This window comes from Toxotes jaculatrix, chromosome 21 (genome assembly GCF_017976425.1).
Source record: "Toxotes jaculatrix isolate fToxJac2 chromosome 21, fToxJac2.pri, whole genome shotgun sequence".
NCBI classification, from domain to species: domain Eukaryota; kingdom Metazoa; phylum Chordata; class Actinopteri; family Toxotidae; genus Toxotes; species Toxotes jaculatrix.
Window position 1 is genome coordinate 272,044 of NC_054414.1, and position 22,321 is coordinate 294,364.

Here is a 22,321-nt window from a genome sequence, read left to right on the forward strand (position 1 = left end):
ATGGGGAGATATTTAAACTTGTTAGCCAAACTCGAGGCAAAAATTTCCTCTGACAGTTGAAAGCAGCTGTTGAGTGTTGACAGAGAGATAGAGACGCCCTAACCTCCATCCTTCCTGTTCTACTCTGTGTTGCTCCCACACACAGCATAGTGCTCTGTTTATTTTCCTCTGTGTTTTTGTTATTTTCCCCTTTGGATTAGAATTGCATTCAGAGCTCCTCCTCCTCCTCAGAACCATTAAGCTTTGCGCTCCTCTCTTCCTCTCTCTCAGTTTGCTGCTTTTTCTCCCAGTTTCCTCCTCCTCTGCTTTTCCACTTGTTTGGACGAGCAGGACTTTCTAACAGACATCTGTGTTTAAGGAGACAAACAATGACCTGACCACAGGGAAACGGGACAGCAGCCTAAGAAAGGATTCAAGGACTCAAGAATAGAGGGACAGACACTAAAGGGGCAAGCCAGGCATTTGTTACTGCCAGAAGTGAAAAACTGGAGCACAACAACAAAAGTAAGATATCTCTTCTTTCTGTAGAGAAGTCAAACACTAGCTGTGGCATCAGGTTCTTCTTGCTGTTGTTCTCTGACATACAACTGACTGGAACACACACTGAAGACTTTGCATGCAAAAAAATTCCACTTGGTATCACACATCCAAACACATACACACACCCACTCAGTTTCTACAATAGTGAGACAAACCTTTCCCAGATGTCAGACCTCAAACGCCCTGTACTTCCGCTCTGGGGATGATCAGCTCTTGTTGAAACTCCAAGCAGTTTTTGTACAATTGCATTTATAGATTCATTAAAGTGTATGTGACTGCAAATGTTATCAGCAAAATAGGTAGCAGTAGATAATAATGACTGCTTTTAATCTGTGGGGTTAGAGCAAAGCTTTGATTCAGAGCCCAACTCACTGTGAGAGAAGGTTCTTACTCATGTCCATGTCAACAACCCCTTGAGCACTTGGTTTGCACTATAGTCACATCTAAAAAGACATATTTTCATACATCATAAAAAATGTAAATGATGTGGTTCAGTTGGAAATTCCTGCAGTGATGCTGAGTTGATGACTTATTTATTAAAAGCACTGTGTTTTCATGTTTTGGAGTTTGGGGAATTAGTTGGTGCAGAAATGTACGGTGTACTACTTCCTCCAGTATAGAGGATGCTTTGCTGCAATAATGAGTAGACTGAATCTCCTCAGAGCCACTGTTTCCCCCCAGAACAGGAATTCAGGTAATGCTATCACAGGTGCCAACTAACATTCAGCACACTCTGATCCTGTGTGGACTCTTCGAAACGGACAAGTTAATCAAACCAAAACTATTGAACTACTGGCATGGCTAAATACACAGAAAGCTGTAACTATAGAGTGCCCTGAGTATGGTATATTCAATTCCCCAGTTAGATTATTCGGAACAATTTGCTATTTGTAGAGTGTAATTTGGATTGTATTAAGTCATAACTACTCCATAACTTATATCTAAAGTTTCACTGTGGCTATCTCCATAACAAAGAAAAATCATAGTCATGACTCAAAAATGCACCAAATTCATAATTTGAATTTGGTGCAACAAGCAAAGAAAATGGCAATCCACTGACAATGTCACTCACAATAACCAAACTGTACTTCAAACAGGTATAAAACCTTTACCCTCTTTCTGTACTTTTTAGGAATAAACAAATGAAAGCCTAACCTTGTGGGCCCCATACACATTCACACAAGCCAGAAACACTGTTTTATGAGGACTGTTGTATTTTTTAAGGATTATTTTGATTATTGGACAACTACAGTGCTCTTGGTCAATCCAAAATATTAGTAAACAAACCTCAAACCTGAATATTTAAGAAAGTAAAAGTGAGATTTTGGCTTTCAATTATTGGGCAACTATTAATGTGTAGAATTATTATGCAACCAAATGAAAAACAAAAATGTTCCCATCTCATTTGTTTATTTTCATCTGTTAAAGTAAGAATAATGAACAGCTCAAAATTTACAAATCAACATTTCTGACATTTCAAAAAAAAAAAAAAAAAAAAAAAAAAATCTGTGACCATAGCTAAACTTCTTTTCAATAGCAGTCATAAGCCATTAATTTTTTTTTTTTTAAATTACTTTATTGATTCCTCCTGGGGAAATTACTCTCTGCCTTTTACCCACACCAAGTGAACGAAACACAAACATAAGCATGCACATGCACTCATGGAGTCTGTCATTCATCTGTTGACAATCAACTTTTGTGCAGCAGTAACCACAGCCTCCTAGACTCTGTTCCGAGAGGTATACTGTTTTCCTTCACCGTAAATCTGCGCAGAAGTTCTCCAAAGGGTTTAAGTCAGGTGAGGAAGGGGGCCATGTCATTAATCTTTCATCTTTATGGCCTTTACTGGCTAGCCGTACAGTGGAGTACTTCGATACACGCGATGAAGCATTGTCCTGCATAAAAATCATGGTCTTCTTGAAAGATGAAGAAAATGTCTTCTAAAAACTGTAGTAGGTTTGGGAGTTGATTTTGAGTCCATCTTCAACCTGAAAAGGTCCAACTAGCTCATCTTTAATAATACCAGCCCCCACCTCCACCTTGCTGGCATCTGAGTCGAAGTGGAGCTCTGTGCCTGTTACTGATTCAGCCACAGGCCCATCCATCTGGTCCGTCAAGAGTCACTCTCATCAGTCCATAAAACCTTTGAAAAATCTGTCTTCAGATATTTCTTTGCCCAGTTCAGTTTCAACTTATGTGTCTTGTTCAGTAGTGGTTGGGTTTCAGCCTTCCTTACCTTGGCCATGTCTCTGAGCACTAAACACCTTGTACTTCTGGGCACACCAGGTAGGTTGCAGTTCTAGAATATGACAGCACTGGAGGATCATGGGTTCCTGGTAGCTTCACGTTTGATTTTTTGGCAGTTAATTTGCATCTTTTCTTTTCCTTGACACGTTTTTTGGCGACCCTGTTGACTATTTGCAACAAAACATTTGATGGTTCTGTGATCATGTATCCATTTCAAGCTTCACCCCTGTACTGTACTGCACCTGTTACAGAACCTCCAAATGCATTTGGAAGTGAAGGAGAACTCAAAGGTGAACTTCAGAGGTGGGATTTCTATGATCTGATCGCTAAGCTCAGAAAAGAAATCATAATGTACTGATCTTGATTACAAAATATTTACTTTGGCCATGGTTCAAGAACAGCTACTATTATTTACACCTTAATTCAGGGTCTGCACATGTGTTCTCTGTGACAGGGAAGGATGTGGCAGAGCCAGTGCACATACAGTGTCTGAGTCCACTTTCTTGGATTTGAATGGAAAAGTGGTCCCTGGCCTCCAGGATCACAGATACAAACAAAAACTGTTCTGCTTGGCCCAATATTATGTACATTGTCGGAGCTTTCAAGTGAAGTTGTGTACGCTCATTTTGGCAAAACTGTCACTGTTTTTGGTTCCAAACAGCCATTTATTCTGATAACAACAGATTCATATCAGTTTTCACACATCCAGGATGTGGGGCATCCCTTTCAAGTTTACAGGGGCTCAGTAGAGAGCCTCCAGAACAGAAAAGGTGGAACTGATGCTCAGTGTTGAATAAATAGTCTTTACCTTTCACTTGGAACAAGTCTGCTTCCATTCTTCTCCTTGTCTCTGTTGCTTTACTGTGACTTATCAGAGGTTCTTCAGGTTGTTGATATCTGTGTCTCTGACATGTCTCACAACTACTGTAGGGATTTTTGAGTGTTTTTTGCTCTCTGTATATACAGGGAATTGATATCTAAAGGTATCAAGTATTTCAGGTTTTCCATTATTAGGTGTTGTGCACCTTTCAGGACACACTAACAGGATATGCCAGTATCAACTGGAAGTAAAACACAATGCATCATTGTCCTTCAAAAATATGAAGCTATTGGCTACATAAAGCTGACTCGACAAACTTGCATACACTCATCAAGCACTTTATTAGGAACGCCACACTAACACTGGTTAGCTCCTCCCTTTGCTCTCAAACAGCTTCAGTCCTTCTTGTTGTTGATGCCACATGTTGGAAGTTGATGTTGGAAGCCTTACTCTGAGCTTCTGCTCCATGTTGGCATGATTCATCACATCATTCAAGTTACTGGTCTACTATTCTACCACATCCCAAAGGGATTCTGCTGGATTCATGAAACCAGTTTGAGATGACTTCAGCTTTGTGACATGGAGCATTATCCTGCTGGAAGTAACCATTAGAAGATGGTAAACTGTGGCCATAAAGGGATGAACATGGTCAGCAGCAATACTCAGACAGACTGCGGCATTCAGATTGATTGGTATTAAGGCCCAAAGTGAACCAAGAAAACATTCCCCACAAATCACACCACCACCACCAGCCTGGACTGTGGACACAAGGCAGGTTGGATCCATGGATTCATACCGTTGACGCCAAATTCTGACCCTGCCATCTGCAGCCTCAGCAGAAATCCAGATCCATCAGACCAGGCTACGTTTTTCCAATCTTCATCTGTCCAGTTTTACTGAGCCTGTGTCCACTGCAGCCTCAGATCTCTGTTCTTGGCTGACAGGACTGAAACCTGACGTGGTCTCTGCTGTTGTAGCACATCCACCTCAAGGTTTAAGTGAATGCTCCTGGTACCATGTACTGATGAGACAGGATGCCTTGACTACGTTATCTCGTTAAAGCCGCTGCTTTATCAGATCACATTAGTATTATACAGCATACTGAGAATGCTGCCAACCACACACACACACACACACAGAGCTTTGTACTGCAGTCTGCACGTGCTTTAGTTCATACAGAGATTTGCAAACACAAATTTACACCATGAAATCTTAATCCCTGCTTGTGGCTACTGCTCTCTCACCTGGTTTGTTCAACCACTTGCTTGGTCCCACAGCAACTGACATTACAGCAAAAAGTGACAAGATGCATGAAAAACCAAATATATGTAATAAAACTAAATATACATTAGACATTGTTTACGTAGCATGTTCACCTAATATTCTGAAACAGCCTTTAAGAAGAAGAACAGAGCCACATAACTAGCTGTAAGTAGATTGTAATGATATTTAGGGAATGATTAAAATGGCCCACATTTTTAATTTGGATGCACTAAGCCCTTAAGGAATCATAGGCAGTGTGTATAGAGGAACTTTTTTGGGTTTGTCTTTTTGTGGTTTTTTTCTAAACAAAGCACATCCACCCCGTGTTGGGGAGAGGTGAAGGACAGAAGCAGTATTCAGTGCATTGACTGCGCCTTTGCCTTCCACATAAATGTTTAAAAAGCTTTCAAACTTTTAAAAATACTTATTGATCAGGGCTTTGTTTAATAGTTGTGGGCAGACCTCCTACATTGCTCCTTCCTGAGTCTAATTATAGTTGAAGTATAAGTGTGGTTTTGTGGCTTCGCATTGAATAAACTTGCAAGTGGTAACGATGCATTTGTTTTATTTTTCTTCCTTTATCTAGTTTCTGTAACTCAATACAGTCTGTAATTGAGGGTGTCTTTCATCTGTCCTTCTGAAGAAGTGAAACCTGCTGCTGCAGTATTTGCTATAGTTGCCATCTCTCAGCCTGCCTAGGTTGTGTCAGGTTACATTTAGATATGAGTGGTTGGTTCTGGATTAGATTTAGAGATAATTAAGAGGTTGGTTCTGGAGGTTTACAGGTGGAGGAAGGACACAGGTTTGTTAAACTGGACTCAGAACACGCAGACATGCACACACACACACACACACACACACACACACACACACACACACACACACACACACACACACACACACACACACACACACACACACACACACACGATTTGAAGCAGAAGCTGATTAACATTCAAGCATGTGGAGGCTTGTATATGCAGATAAAGCATAACTGCAAGAATGTACACATACACCCACCTACACACACCTCAGATATCCTTCCTGCCCTCTCTCCCTGTCTTTGTCACACACGCGATTTTTTGGTGTCAGATTAGGGTCAAAAAGATTTTGAGCTTGTAAAGAACTTCACTAATTATAAAGATTGTAGCTGTAAATCTGTAGATAGATGCAGAGCAAAAAAGTGTATCTGCAATTCAGCACAAACACACTGTGTGATGCAGAAGTAACAAATTTTGACTATCATCACACCAGACTCTGATTGGACAGTGACAATCCAATCACAAAGAAGAGTCCAATGAGAGGGCAGGTGTTAATGTCAATAAGAACATTTCTGAAACCCATGGTAATGTGTTCGCATGCACTCTGTCCTGTTTGCTCCTGCCCACCTTCAAAGTTATAGTACAAGAAGTTCTCCTTCTTCCTGTTTGTTTTAAATGACTGGTTTGTGATTGGGATCAGGTTGTGTAGTCCCCATGGCTTGAAGAGAGGACATGCAGAATGTCTGCATGACTCCAGAGGTTGCTATCTTATACCATCTGCTAACATGGTATCGTCGGAAACAGGAAAAAAAAAACAAAACCAGACTGTAACATGCATACATTGTTCTTCTTGCCTTTCTAGATGTTATTATGCATACTAAACTGCATACAAAATTTCTGAGTGTAATGTCCATGAAAGCTTTTGAACAAACATTTTTACTGTCTTATTTAATTCAATTCAATTCAATTCAATTTTATTTATATAGCTCCTTCCACAATCAAAATTGTCTCAAAGCGCTTTACAGAGACCCAGAGCCTGACCCCAGAGCAAGCACTTAAGGCGACAGCGGCAAGGAAAAACTCCCTTTTAACAGGAAGAAACCTTGAGCAGAACCTGGCTCAGATGGGGGACCCTCCTGCCGATGGCCGGGCTGGGTGAAAGGAGGAAAAGGAGGAAGATAGGACAGCTAGGAATGGAGGAGAGGGGGAGAAGGACATGCAGCATCATACAGACAATGGACAATGTTAGTGGGTCAGCATTTACATTACAGTTAGTGAACAGTTATTGGATAATGTATGCTCAGCAGATTACAGTTATGATAGGAAACAGAGCACAGAGGCAAAAAGCTGTCATGACTGGTAATTATTTACATTACGTTCTGAAAAGAATATTAATCCAATATCTATCTGTAGCAGAATGGAACATTAAACGTGTAAGAAATGGATCATTGTAAACAATAAAGAGCAGCAGTTGGGTGGAGCAAGGACCACAGAACATGCAGCTCCGGAGCCAGAGATACCTGCAGAAAGGTACAGAGAGCATTTAGGTTTCCACAGTAGAAGCTGGAAATGATGATGGTCTGTGCATGCGTGCTGTTATCCCTGGCCTGTTAAACACGTAAAAACACTCAACTTGAACAGCAATACAGACCATATCATCAAAAAGGTAACACCAAACCTGTTAGCATCACTTTAAACATCCAGTGGCAAATCATTTATTCTTGACTGCCTGAAGTTCTGACACAGACATGAGCAAGCAGTTCTGTTCTCTGTAAGGATCAAGGATCAAGGAACTTTATTGTCATACCAGGACATTTACATGTTATGGTACAAAATTAGTACTCAGGTCCCAGTTTAAGCCATTCAGAGCAAGATGTGAACAAGAATGAAATATAAATATAAGGGCAATAATATAAACATTAGAGTAGAGAAATAAATATAAACAATAGAGAAATAAAATAAACATTAGAGCAGATATATAAACATTGTGAAATTTAAACAATTAACAATTAAAATAAAAAATAAGATAAGGAAGCCGAAGTTAGCATGTGCATAAATACTCATGTGCAAGTAGGAGGTAGTGGTAGTGCAAAGAGGTAGTCCGTGGACAGTCAGTGTGTGGTGAGGAGGGGAGGGGGGGTCTACAGGGCAGGGCTAGAGTTCAGCAGTCTTACAGCTTCAGGGAAGAAGCTGTTCCTGAGCCTGGTGGTCCTGCTCTGGATGCTCCTCAGCCACCTGCCTGAGGGGAGGGGTTGGAAGAGACTGTGTGCGGGATGGGTGGAGTCCTTCATGATGCGGAGGGCCTTCCCTCTGCATCGTGCTGTGTAGAGGTCTGAGGTGGTGGGCAGGCTGTTCCCCACAGTCCTCTGTGCAGCCTTTACCACGCTTGTCGGTGATGCGTCCTACTACTGCTGTATCATTGGCAAACTTCACTATATGACAGCTGGGGTGTCTCGCCGAGCAGTCATATGTCAGCAGGGTGAACAGGAGGGGGCTCAGCACACAGCCCTGCGGCAAGCCAGTACTGAGGGTGATGGAGGAGGAGATGGTGTTGTGGATTCTGACAGTCTGTGTTCTGTTGGTCAGAAAGTCCAGGACCCAGTTCCCCAGTGTGGGACTCAGACCGAGGAGGGAGAGCTTCTGTGCCAGGGTCTGTGGGATGATGGTATTGAAGGCTGATGAGAAGTCCTGGAAGAGCAGATGGACGTACGAGTTCCTGCTCTCCAGGTGGGTGAGGGTTGTGTGGACCACTGATGAGATGGCGTCATCAGTGGAGCGGTTCTTCCTGTAGGCGTACTGGTGGGGGTCCACAGTGACATCGATGGAGTTTTTGATGTGGCCCATGACCAGCCTCTCAAAGCACTTCATGACTACCGGGGTCAGAGCTATGGGTCGGTAGTCATTGAGGCCTGTCACTGTGGAGCACTTGGGGATGGGGACAATTGTGGCAGTCTTTAAGCAGGTGGGGACAGATGCCAGTGACAGTGAGGTGTTAAACATGTCCATCAGCACCTCAGACAGCTGATGAGCACAGTCCCTCAGTACCCGCCCTGGGATGTTGTCAGGGCCTGCAGCTTTGCGGGGGTTAATTCCTATAAGGGCTCTCCTCACGTCAGCTGTGGTCACACTGAGGGGTGTGTCACCGGGGGGTGGTGTGAGTCTGGTGCAGGGGGGGGGAGGGGGGGGGATCAGGATCCTCGAAGCGGGCATAGAACCTATTGAGCGCCTCTGGCAGGGAGGGGTCCAGTGGGCATTGTGCATCCCTGGTGTTGTAGTTTGTGATGCACTTAATGCCCTTCCACATGCTCCGGGGGTCTTTGGAGGTGAAGTGACCCTGAATTTTCTGAGCATATGTGGCTTTGGCCCTCGAGATGCCTGCTGTCAGTTCTTTCCTTGCCACTCTCAGCGCTGATGCCTCACCTGCCCTAAACGCAGCATCCCTAGCTTTCAGCAGAGCTCTGACCTCAGCATTCAGCCAGGGTTTCTGGTTTGGGAAGCAGGTTACTGTCCTGGTGGTGGCGACATCATCAGCACACTTGGACATGAAGCTGAGGACGGAGGAGGTGTATTCCTCTAGGTCCACCTCTCCCTCATATGTGGCAGCCTCCCTGAAGACCTGCCAGTCCTGTAGCACAGAGGCTGCATCACTGGGCCACACAGTGACAGTCTTCTTTGTTGACCCGATCCGTCTCAGCGGGGGGCGGTAAGCTGGCGCAAGCAGGATGGAGATGTGGTTGGAGAGGCCAAGAGGGAGGCGGGGGAGAGCTCTGTATGCATCCTGAATGTTAGTGTACACACAGTCCAGAATGTTATCTCCACGTGTGGGGATGGTGACATGCTGGTAAAATCTGGGCAAAGTGTCCGTCAGTTTCACGTGGTTAAAGTCTCCCGCAACCACGTAAAACGCCTCTGGGTGACTGTTCTGCAACGAGCTAATGGTGTCTTGTAGCTCCTGTAATGCTTTGTTAGCATTAGCATTAGCACCTGGCGGGATGTAAACAATGGTGACGAACACTGCGGTGAACTCCTGTGGCAGATAGTTTTCACTATCATAAGTTCTGTTGCCTCAGAGCAGTAACTTTGTACCAGTCCACAGGTTGTACACCAACCTTCATTCACGTACACACAGAGTCCTCCTCCCCTTGTGGTCACGGTCCGCCCAGAAAAGCTGTAGTCCGTCGATCTGGAAGGCTGAGTCTGGCATGTTGCGGTTTAGCCAGGTTTCCGTGAGGCAGAGAACAGCACAGTTCCTCATCTCCGTGGAAACACTCAGCCTCAGGCGTAACAGATCCACTTTGTTGTCCAGGGAGCGGACGCTGGCCAGAAAGAGAGTTGGAATCGGCAGCCTGCTGGCCTTCAGCCGGACTGGCGCGCCTGCTCTTTTTCCTCTCTCTTTTCGGGAGCATCGCTTCCTCTTGCTGGCTGCTCCCCGTACTCTGCTGCGCCACTCCGTCGTCCTTAGGAGCCCCTGTCTTCCGAGTGTGGATTTCAGCTTTGGTGGGATTGTAATAACCGAACTATCTCTGATGACCATAAGTTCGGTAGAGCTGTACCTTACACATGAATTTAGCACTAAACTAGGGCTAAAAGTGGCCTTGAAGTTGGGAAAATAAGGCTTAATCCCGGGAGCTCGAGAAGCCGCTGCACCACTGTGCGCCGCCATCTTATGTGAACCCAGTCCTGCAGCCATCTTAATTTCTGGCTCATCTAAAGGCATAAAGACTCAAATGAAGACCTGAACGGCTTCTCATTGAAAACCTTAGAAAGCATGTGTCTTGCTTTCGGAAGTAGAGATGTTAACCCCACACATCTTTGGGTAAGGCTTATCCCATGTGTGGTGTGGGTTGCGATATTTGGTATAACACTTAAATGGTCTTCTTTTCTATACCATACTGTGACACTGTCACATCATGGATTGACAGTATGATTCCTTACATTGGTGAACTAGGATTGGGATGTTAAAGCAGGAAGAGCAGAGATGACATCCTCTGGGCTCCAGACAGGTTGGTCATAAGATGACCTACTGGCTGAATGACCATGTTATGACAGCTTTTTGCTTCTGTCCTCTGTCTCTTATCATAACTGTAATCAGCTAAGCACACATTATCCATTAACTGTTCACTAACTGTAATCTAAATGCTGGCCAACATTGTCCATTGCCAACCCTGTTTGTATTATGTTCTATATGCTGCATGTCCTTCTCCTTCTCTCCTCCATTCCCAGCTGTCCTATCTTCCTCCTTTTCCTCCTTTTACCCAGCCTGGCCATTGGCAGAAGGCTCAAGGTTTCTTCCTGTTAAAAGGGAGTTTTTCCTTGCCACTGTTGCCTTAAGTGCTTGCTCTGGGTCTCTGTAAAGCCCTTTGAGGCAATTTTGATTGTGGAAGGTGCTATATAAATTAAATTGAATTGAATTGAATTGAATTGAAAAAAATAAAGGGCTGATCCACTGTGTGGAATAAAAGCAGACTGCTGTGAAGCATGGTTGGTTGAACACAGGCACACAATCTTCAAAGTCCTTACCTACAGATAACAGATGGTGCATGTGTGTGTATCTATTTGTGTCCTAAGAGATGAAGTTCAAAGACTTGTGGGTTCATGGTGGAAACTTTAGCCCTCAGTTATTCTCATGTTCACTCCAGTGACTTCTGATTCTAATCTCTGTTTCATACACATGGACCTACATACTGTCTACAAGGCACACCATTTGAAAAACAGACACGTGAAACTCTTCTCTTTGAACTTTCAAGTCATTAAGTCAAATATACACGCACATAAGACAGAGGTGGAAAAACCACTCCAATCCTTCACTGGTAAAAGAATCAGTACCACCACAGAATAAGAAGGAAGGGTCAAGCCACTGAGTATCTGTTCTTTGCTTGGGTGAGAGCAGGACTTGAAGGCAGGCTAATGAAGGGCCCAAACATCATATAACCTCTGGGCTTTCATGGAGACGTTCACCCAACATTTGAAATGTTTCACTGAGTATTGATAAATGTCAAAAGATCCATACAATCATTTGCACAAAAACTCCCCCTCAAACTCACCAACTACCCATGCTCCCATGCAAGTAAAGCACATTTGAATTGAACTGATAAGATTTGCATGCCAACGTAAATATGGATATTTGTCCCGTTCAGTGTACATCAGCACATCCTTGCAAAGGGTGAAGCAAATCTCTTCCCCTCAATTTTCAATATTCAATGGTAACACAATATTCACTGTTACCAGCTCCAAACATTACATGCAGTGTAGGGCAACAATGCAAGTGTAAGTGTAGTGCAACAGTGAATGGGGCTGCACTCGGTTGTTTCTTGTATCATTCCAACATAAGGGAACACTGGACTTTTACTTCAGTTACCATACAGTAGGTTAGAACCACATACTGTATTACTTCTGCACTGAAGTCATCCTGATGTGATGCTGATATAGTTTATAGTTATAGTTATATTCTAAATGATGTTGTCTGACACTGTGAATTCAAAGTTGCACTGAGCACATCCTCTGTATGTTAGGCTCCGATAAATACCAGACAGGGAGGGTCATGGCGTTGCTTCTGTAACTTGTCAAATGTGCACCTTGTAGATTTGTAATGTAAAATGAATGTATACGTGTTTGTAATAGATTTAAAATGTTAAACCTCAGGTCAGTTTTCAATGTGTGCTAATTTCAGGTTTACAAAAGAGAAAAAAAAAAAGTTTACTCAAACTTTACCCACATTTCTGACTTCAACTGAACAGTGTTACAAATGTGTCTGTGGTGTGCACTGAGGACCGTTGTGTATTTTAGATGACCACAACCTGTGTGTGGGCCCTGCTCCTCCTCTGGGCCTGTCCAGTCGACCCCTACCAGATCCCCTACAATGAGAGAAAAGACCCAGATCCCAGCTGGGGCCAAATGGACCCGAAGGACTACCATCAAGATGCCAGGTATCTTTTTAAATCCAGCTTGCCTGTTGCATACATTAGCAAACAGCAAACAGACACTGTATACAAGCTTCAAATTAAATACACTACTCAGCAGCTGGGAGGCAGTTTCTGAAGACAGAGTTTTATTAAAAGTGAGATTTTCATGTTTTTTTTTGACTAGACTTGATCTTGGTGCTACATAAATACTGTGAAAGTATCAAAACGTTCAATCAACAGAGACATGTACAAGCCCATATTCATAAACTATGGCTTAAAATGAGCCGTCAGGACCACCATAATTTTGTGATGTCACAACTTTTTCCCCTTGTTTAAGTTTTGTAAACAACACAACACCAAGCAGTCACTCTGTCACTGAGGTAGCATGCTACAAGACAGAAACATGTGAAGGAAACGCAGCATAATCATTGGATGTCCCCAAGGACAGTAATACTAGAGACCAGTTTACTTTCTCAAATAGCTGAGCACCAAAATCCAAATTTGACCATCAGTTCTGCTCATTTCAGCGCTGACTGATCATAGCCATTTGCATTTACCAGTGAGTTTTACAAAGCTACAGTGGTTGGCCTGGCCCTACGTCACAGAGAAAACAGTCAGTGAATCAGAAGACAGGCTTAGAGACCAACACAAAAAGCCTAGAGCCCCAGAGAGAATGTGAGAGAGGAAACGTAAAACTATACTGAGATGGCTTTATCAAAACTTATAATAAAATACTAGAAAAATGAAAAATATGGGACAATTCACACAGTCGCAGGGAATAAGACTTTGTCTTACTAGATGAGAATGAGAGACTGAAAAGGTTAGAAGTTGTGCAGGTGAGAGTTTTAGAGCAGTCTGAAAGTTCAAAAAGACCAAAAACCTACATTTTACTCAGCTGAATGCCTTGATTCGGCTGTACTCCATGTAAAGACAGGGGAAGGTGAGGGAGTGTCAAAGATGCTGTGACCCAGAAGAGGAGACTCCCCATCACTTCTCCAGCCATCACTACCCACAGTATCAGGTAGTCCCGCAGATCAACATCACTCTGCTCAAAGGTAAGATCAAGCATAAAACATCTTCTACAGCCTCTGTCAGTCTACACCATTGTTCATTCTGGCAACTGGTTTTGATTTAGTTTTAGTATTTACATTGTATAATACTTTTTTGTCAAATTTTAGCCACTTCATTTTCATTAGAATATAGTCAACATTTTATGACATTTTAGTCTAGTTTTTCAACTCACCACAGCTTTGTCACAGCCTGCAGACAGATAAAGGCATTGCAGATGGGCAGGCCATGATCAATTTTTTTTTCTGTACAATTATTTCATTGTACATTAGAAACAGTAGAATTTTTTTTGTTTTGGCTGCTCTTCCATTTCTCACCTGCTCCCATCTGAATCATCAACACCCTCACTGTCTTGACAAAACCATCCTCAACAGTTAATCTAAAGCAGAAAACACAGCTGTGGCTAAACCTCCTCACTAACTGGAATGCTGTCAGTTTCTTCTACAAACACCAGCTGTGTCACCTGGATGACATTCAGCTCTTTTTTCTGGTCTTTCTGGTTTCTGTGGCAGACAATGGTTCATGCAGTTCTCCAAAACCATTTTAGCCATCTTCAGCTCTTTACAAAATTGATCCAGTTGTTACTGTTGCTCCTTTGCGGAGGCGCGAATGGTGAAGATAATCAATCCTCATCAACTCTGACAACCTCACTGCAGTTGACATCATTAACAAGGACCAAGCAATTGTCCTGCTGTCATGCCTTTCTTGCATCTCTGTCTCATGTGGTTGTTACTCACCTACCAATTAATTCATCTGAACACATTCCTGCTTGCTAAAATGTTATTGCTGACTCCATTTTTATTATCTCTGTCTCCAGATATTCAGGGCCTTGTCCCTGCATGCAGAGACAGATCCAACCCCAGTACCTCCATTTCCAGCCATGATATCCATCAACATATTGTTAGGTTAGGTTAGAGTGTTTTAGAGGACCCAGAAGCAGACCACAGGCTGATGGCAGGGAAAAGGTTAATTTAATGAGGATAAACAAACACAAAGCGAGTCCAAAAGCTTTCTGAACTGATAGGGGAGTGGAGGCAGAACGGCGTGGCAGGCAGGTTACTGGCTGGAGGAGCAATCTTGAACATTGGAGGGTTTCTGAGGGAGAAAACAGCAGAGAGCAAAGGTTAGTTCACTAGAGATTCTTAGAAGAACAGTTTGCTCGGCAGCGAGAGAGTTACCACTGAAGGTAGGACAATGCAGCGTCGAAGTGAAGCCCTCCTCCGGCTTAAAAAGGAGTGATGACAGGAAATGAGGTGCAGGTGTGTCAACCTCCAGTCAACAGGAAAACACGCCTCTCCACTCAAAAAGGAAGGAACCTCCCACAGGAGGCAGAGGGGAAAATCACCAAAGCACAAGCACACAAAAGAAAAACAGTCCAAACCCCATATACATAACATATCTCACCAAGCAATCATCAGCAGCCTTGCCACTCACACTCTCTACCAACTCAACAGCTTGGAATTCCTTTTGCTCCTTCAGACTCAACCTACACTTTCCAGCTTCGAAATAATCACACTAACAAGCTTTGTCTCCTTTGCCCACCTGTCAATTAAATGCCCCTTATCTAAAGTGCCTGAGCCTTGGCTTTACTGAGCTTAATAGTGACTTTCATTGCATCTTTTTCTGTGTTACAGCAAAAGTCAGGAACACAGGGGAAAGACCCACATGCAGACACACTTACAGGCAGATTCAGTGAATACTGACAGTGATACTTTAATAACAAAATGCTGGCCTAAAGGCTGATGGGTGGAGAAACTTAGAGTCCAGGCAGGCAGGAACAAAACTCAGCAAATCCAAAACCACAGGGGAAAAACTTAGGAACAAGAAATTAAACAGAAGCACAAGGTAACTGACAAAGACTGAGGGGAACACAGAGACTAAAATACACAGGGAAGGCAGGTGAACAGGTGATACTAATGAGGGCAGGGCAAGGAATCAGAAAGGTGGGCAAAAACATAGTCACTCAGAGAAGAGTCACTCAGATCATGGGGGCAGATCATGACAATCTGTTGAACATAGTGGAGCATTTAATGGCTAAAGAGGCAGCCAGTAAAATAGTCAAAGGAAAGAAGAGTCAGCCAAGTTGGACTTTTAGTGCATTTGCCTGTGGTATTTCATTATTTTACTACAAACTGTTATCAAATTCTCTGCCATAAAACTGTATACATGTTTAATAATGCTAACTGCCCATGTGATTATTAAGAGTTATAGTATTTGTATAGTATTTATAAATAGTATTTGAGTTTTTTGTGTTTTTACCATTGAGTAGAATTAAAAAAGTCTGATCTGAAAAAGATCAGAAATCAGAGGTGTTTAGCACTTTGATGAATTCACTGAAATACAACACAAGTGTTGGTGATGGAGTTAAACACTTGCAAGGAGCTTATCAAGGATTCACTGAATTTTATGATCACAGAAATTTCTGCAAAAACTGTTCCAAAAAGCATTTAACTTTTCTGAGATCAGTGTGGTTTGTGACTGTCAGCTTGTTTTGATGTTTGAGGTCCTTCAGATGACACATTGACTGATGCAGCTTTAAGACTCAGGGCTCTGTTTTCGTGAAAGCAGCAGCAGTGCACAGCACAGTCAAGTGCATCCTGAACAGTGTGCTGGGTGTGACATGCACACTGTGGTATTTTCATAGCCAGCCATGCCTGGCATACTTATGGCACACTTCAGAGGGATCAGAGGGAACAAATTATCATGCATTACAAGTACATCATGTACAGTCTAGTTTATGTTGTATTCCTGAAATTATTTTTAATGTTTAGTCAGTCTAGATTTATCAGTTTTTTGTTGAAAAATGACAATGAATAAAAGCGTGTGATGAAACAAAAGTGCGTTGCGCTACTGACAAACACGTGCTTAGAGCATGTCAGCATTCTTGGCACACAGATTGCAGTGAGTTGCTGGATTTGTGTCACTACTCCCTCCTCTGTGCCTCTCCTCCCACTGGGGCACAGTCATCATTATGCCAAAGCAAATAGACTGCATCTATATAGTGCTTTTCTAGTCTTTTCGACCACTCAAAGCGCTTTTACACAAGCACACATTCATACAGCACTTTCTTTCTCGTTTGAAGGATATATAGTGCTTTTAACTAACACACACACAATTTAAGGTTCAGTATCTTGCTAAAGGACACTTTGACACGCAGGCCGGAGGAGCCGGGGATGGAACAATCAAATCTGATTAGGCGACAACCTGCTCTACCTCCTGAACCACAGCTGCCCCCAAAGTAGTCAAAGGAATGACCTCAGTGAGCTGGAGGAAAATTATAGTTTACTGGTGCGCTGCTGCGTTTCACGCTGTGTGCCAGCATGAAAAAAGAGCCCTAAAAGTAAAAAAATAAATAAAAATAATAATAATCATTTGAAAGACCTTTTTTTTTATCAAAGATGGTACATTTGTAAACAGAAAAACATGGCATTGTCCTTGAACATGTCTCGTTCTGCTGCTCTTAGGTGAAAAAGGTGATACTGGTGAACGAGGACCTCATGGTAAATTAGGGAAAACTGGCCAGATGGGTCCTCCTGGTTCAAGTGGCATAAAGGGCAGCAAAGGCAGCATGGGCCTCCCAGGTGAGCCCTGCAAGTCCTACTTTGCTGCCTTCTCTGTCGCTCGTAAGAAGGGTCTGCACTCCAATGACTACTACCAGACACTGATATTTGACACAGTGCTGGTCAACCTCTATGGTCACTTCAACATGTTTACTGGTAAGTTTTACTGCTACGTGCCTGGGGTCTACTACTTCAGCCTGAACGTGCATACATGGAACCTGAAGGAGACATACCTACACATCATGCACAATGAGCGGGAGGTGGTGATCCTTTACACTCAGCCCAGCGACCGCTCCATCATGCAGAGTCAAAGCCTGATGCTGGAACTTGAGAAAGATGACCAGGTCTGGGTCAGACTCTTTAAAGGTGAGAGGGAGAATGCCATCTTCAGTGACGAATTTGACACTTACATCACCTTTAATGGACACCTGATTAAGCCCAAAAATGAGCTGTAGGTAGTGTGAATTGGCATCTAAAATGGTTTTATAGATGGACAAAAATGATCCCTCAATGTACTATTAATGTTGTTATGGAACATCATGTCATCTAGTCAGTGATTAAGTACAGAAAGAATGTCGCTGTGGAGAGGACACCCCTCACCTCCTTCTTCTAAGTTCCACCAGGAGATAAACAGCAGGCTTTGAATGGACTTGCAAATGGACTCTCTGGATCTGCAAAAGGGCATCCCCACCATTCACAATAAAAACACCAGAATTAACACCAGACATAGAACCACCTTTATCCAACCCAAAGAGGCCAATGTTTTCGTCAGGATAATAAAATTAATGGTGGCATGTGAACCACGTTGAAACCTTTACTGGGTCACTCTGACTGTAAATCTCTGGCAAGGACCAGATAAGGAAATCAAGCTCATGGAACAGAGAAAAGGCTTCATCCAACAAACTGGAAATCATCAGAATTAAGCACAATTTTCTGTCTGTCTTAAGTAAACACTTACACACACACACACCTCACTTTATCTCTCACAACCTGAGAGACAGACTGAATCCTCCTTGGTTATGCGTGTCTGAATTAACATGAATATAGCTATCCGTCAGTAATACAGTTACTTTAACACATACTTTGCTAATGTGTTTATGAAATTTGGTCCAACTCACGTATCTGTGTAATGCAAAAAGCCACGGTAAGAAATATAAAAATGAATGCACTGTTTATCATGTGACCACACTGCCACCCAGTGACCTACATATATCTCTGTAGCTCCTCTGGAATGGTCAATTAATATTTGGTCTCTGTAATTTTGGTGATTTGGAAGGCATATTTATTAGACTGGACTGTAGAACTCGACTTTATGATTACTTTATTACTTTTATGACTACTTTATTATTGTTCATCAAATTAGTGTTGTTTAACTCCTGTTTATCTATGAACAGTACTGAACCTCGACAGTTAACTAGCCCTGTACCATTCTGGCTTGATGTGCTGTACTGTGTTTGCTATTCAAATCACAGGCTTTCTCTTAATTTTGTTAATCTTAATTCTATGCAGCACGCTGTTACATACAATTTATGTTTTAAATCACTGTTGACTATAGCGATAAGATAAAGTGTGTGATCTCTGTGCCAAAAACTTCAGATCAATTAATCCCCCAGATTAATCTCCAAATCAAATCCATTCCCTGAAACAAAGGAGTGGATAATCAATGGCTACACTAAGGAATGAAAGGCAGCTACTCCATCCACAATATATGTCTTTCATAAAAGAGCTGATGCTCATTGTTCTATATTTCTCTTCCTTTTTTTGCTGTTCTGCTTTCTTTTTACTTCACTTTTGGCTCTTCTTCAATTTTGTTTTTTGCTTTTTGTCCTTGTACCTGCTCACCAAGCCTCTTCTCCATCATCTTATTTTACCTGAAAACTGATATTCCTGCAACATTTTTCCTCTTTGTTAAGATGTGCAAATTTTGCTCTTTAGCTGAAACAAGCCTTAGTTTGTAACTCAAAGCCAAACTGAATGAGACCAAGCTTTTATATTGTTGTACTTCCGTAGGTTTCTCCCTGGTTGTATTTTAAAAAAACTGTATTTCTGTTGAGAAAAGCTGATATTGGAAACAGATTGTCCTGTAACGTTCTGCCAGTCTCTGGTCATTCTAAATGACATTCTTCATTCATGATTGCCAAACTATGTGACCAGTTTAATATGGCATTCAAATATCAACTTAATTCATCTGTTTGATTCCGACCTCTTTGTCATTTGTTCATTATTAATGCTTCATTTATTCAGTTGCTTATTTAACTATAAATAAATCCTCATTTACTGACAAGTAGTGGCCCTGTCTATTCATTCAAAGCAGAGAATGTGATTAAGAGTCCATTACTTCAGATTATAAGACTGATTTGTCAGAACTGCTTTGTCTATTTTCCCTCAATTGAAGTTGGTGCCCCAATTTTCAACTTGAGCAAATTTAAATTCAAATTTAAATTTAAATTCAATCTGCTACAATACATATACCACATACATGTGGTGAAGAATGCATCACACATGCACCTGAAAATCTGCCCCACCAGGACCTTTTACAGTTACAGTTTAACCCAGTGTTGGAATTTCTCCAAGTGGAATAATTTTGTCCAGCCCAGGGTGTACCCCGCCTCTTGCCCATAGTCAGCTGGGATAGGCTCCAGCTCCCTGCAATCTCGATGGATTAAGTGGTATAGAAGATGAATGAATGAATGAATAATTTTGTAATTAGTACACCTGGCCAAAAAGCCAATCAAAGCCAAACAGACACACCTGCACAGAAACTCCAGGGCTGATGCAGCTGTGATGGGGAATATTGAAGTAATAGTGGCTCCCAGTCATCATGCACATGGCAGACACAAAGCTGTACAATGTTTCCATCCTCGCTCAGCATGAACCATGAACCACCTTGAAGAACGGCAGAATCAATGTATGTGCAGGTTTATGACAGAAAAACGTAAGACCTTTTAAAGGAAAGAAAAGGGAAAGGAAAGTTTATTTAAGCCCAATTCCAGTCAGTTCCAGTTCCAGAAGTGGACTGTCATGCCAAGTTCGTCAAACAAAAACAGCAACTCTCCCAGTGTTACATTTTCTATTCTCTGGATTTGTATCAGTTCGCTGAGTCATCATCCTCAGGTTTACTTTCTTTTCCTCCTTGCTCTCTGGGGTCTCTCCAAGGGACAGGAACTTGAAATCACAGTTAATGCACACATAGGTGTCCTGGATTGCTGCTGTCTGTTCTGAAAGGACTTCATCTATGTCAGACTCATCAGTGCAATTCTTTCCTTTTCTTATTTTTGGGGTCATTTCACATTCTCTATCCTATTTAGCAATTGTCTGACTAGAGAGTGATACCCTGGTCCAACCACATCTCCCTCTATTGTGTCTTGACAGGATTTTGATATGATACTTAGCCACCATCTTTTTGGCAACTTCAGTAGAGTCCCTTTTACTTACTGTTACTCCATATGTCAATCATCTCTGTAATTAAGGAAGAACGACATCAGTTTTCAAGATTCGAGAAGTAATTAGACTTTTAGCCAAGTAACAGTACATATACAGATAAGAGGAACCTCTACTTTGAGTATACCTACCGCCGCTACCTTTTTCACACGCTTTGAACCCTGTGGCTTAAACAATGATGCGGCTAATTTATAGATTTTTACAGGTTAATGAGCTTCATGCTGCCAAAACATTTAGCCTCGTCACATCAGACCAATGAAATTACCGGTCACGGGTCACAGTGGACCAGTGAAACTTTTGAATTAAATCAAATGCACTGGTGCTAAATTCTTCAGAAAAAGAGACTGAGACAGTGTGTGACGAAGTAATTCTGAGGCTTTTCAACACTGACACTGAGGAAGACGACTTCAGTGGTTTTGGTACACAGGAGTGAGAAGAAGATAGCATCAATGACTTTTCTGGTAGGCTACTGTATTTTTTATTTTTTTAAACAGCCGTTTTTCTGCCATGTTACTGCCGTGTTACTGCTGTGTTATGGCCATGTTAAGGCACTGTTGGGAAAAAAGCATTTATTTAATTAAAAGTTAAAAAAATCTTTTGGTGTACCATCTTTTTGTGTAAATATCTCATGTTACAATGTAGACATCTGTGGCTTATAGACAAGTGCTGCCTATATATGTACTAATTTTTTTTTCTTTTTAAATTTCTTTTAAATTAGTGGGTGCGGCTTATATTTAGGTGCGCTCAATAGTCTGGAAATTACGGTACACTTTATTTCTGTACTGTACTTATACAGAAAAAAAACACTTTTACATTTCTCAGATTGTATTTTGTAATTTTTACTAATAAAACATGTGATTTTAGTATGGTTTCTCCACCAGTAACCAAGATCATGTTTATTTTGACAACATATTGTTTCAGCTTGAGTATGTAACGTGAGTGAGGATTTACACTGTTTACTCCTGTACATCTCAAAGGAAAAACTGGTGTCACTGTCATATCTTTCAAATCGCATTTTATCTTACTGAACATACATGTGCATTCCTTCTCAAGTACATAAGTATTTTCAGCTTTACTGTACTTCTCTCTGGATTTATTACGCCAGTAAACACTTTCCTAATGAGTTTATGATCAGTAGTTATATTCATTTTGTACAATACGGCCCCTTTTAGACTGAATTAGACAATAAAGCAGGGTAAGCTTTAGGGGTTGGATACCTTGGGATCGATAACTCACCACCACAGCGATAATGTAGATTACGTAATGTAACCATGGCATACCACAGATTCACAGAGTATAATTTTCATTTCATAAAAGTTATGTGTAACATTGCCTTAAAAGTCTTGTTCCTGGTAACATAAATACATTTAGTTTCAATTGTTTTGCGCCTATTTTACGCCAGTCAGAATTTGCAATCACAGCTGGTGCTAGAGTCAACTCCACCCTTTTGTCAATTCTGGCTCCCAGAATAGGCTTCAAAACAGCAGTCAGGACATTACATGGGTTTAAATTTAGTTCTGTACAACGTAAAAAGTCAGACAACTGTATTCTGGGACACAATAGATTCATTTTCGTGGCTGTGAGCACGCAAAAGCGTGATACCATATTGGCCTGAAAGTGAAGCCAGTTTGGAAGTGCCTTAAAGTGCAATACCGCTGTGGGCGGCCATTTCACAGCAGCATTTCACACATGTACCCCGCCTCTCACCCAAAGTCTGCT

At 41.9% G+C, this 22,321-nt stretch overlaps 1 protein-coding gene across 1 annotated transcript; it reads left to right on the plus strand.

Annotated features, from left to right (window-relative positions):
* Window positions 1–241: 241 nt before the first annotated feature.
* c1qtnf1 (C1q and TNF related 1) lies at window positions 242–19,435 on the plus strand. Its single transcript, XM_041029353.1, has 4 exons — window positions 242–504; window positions 12,418–12,557; window positions 13,464–13,588; window positions 17,066–19,435. The coding sequence occupies exons 2-4, from the start codon at window positions 12,418–12,420 to the stop codon at window positions 17,614–17,616; spliced, it is 816 nt and encodes a 271-aa protein (XP_040885287.1). The 5' UTR covers window positions 242–504; the 3' UTR covers window positions 17,617–19,435.
* Window positions 19,436–22,321: the final 2,886 nt, after the last annotated feature.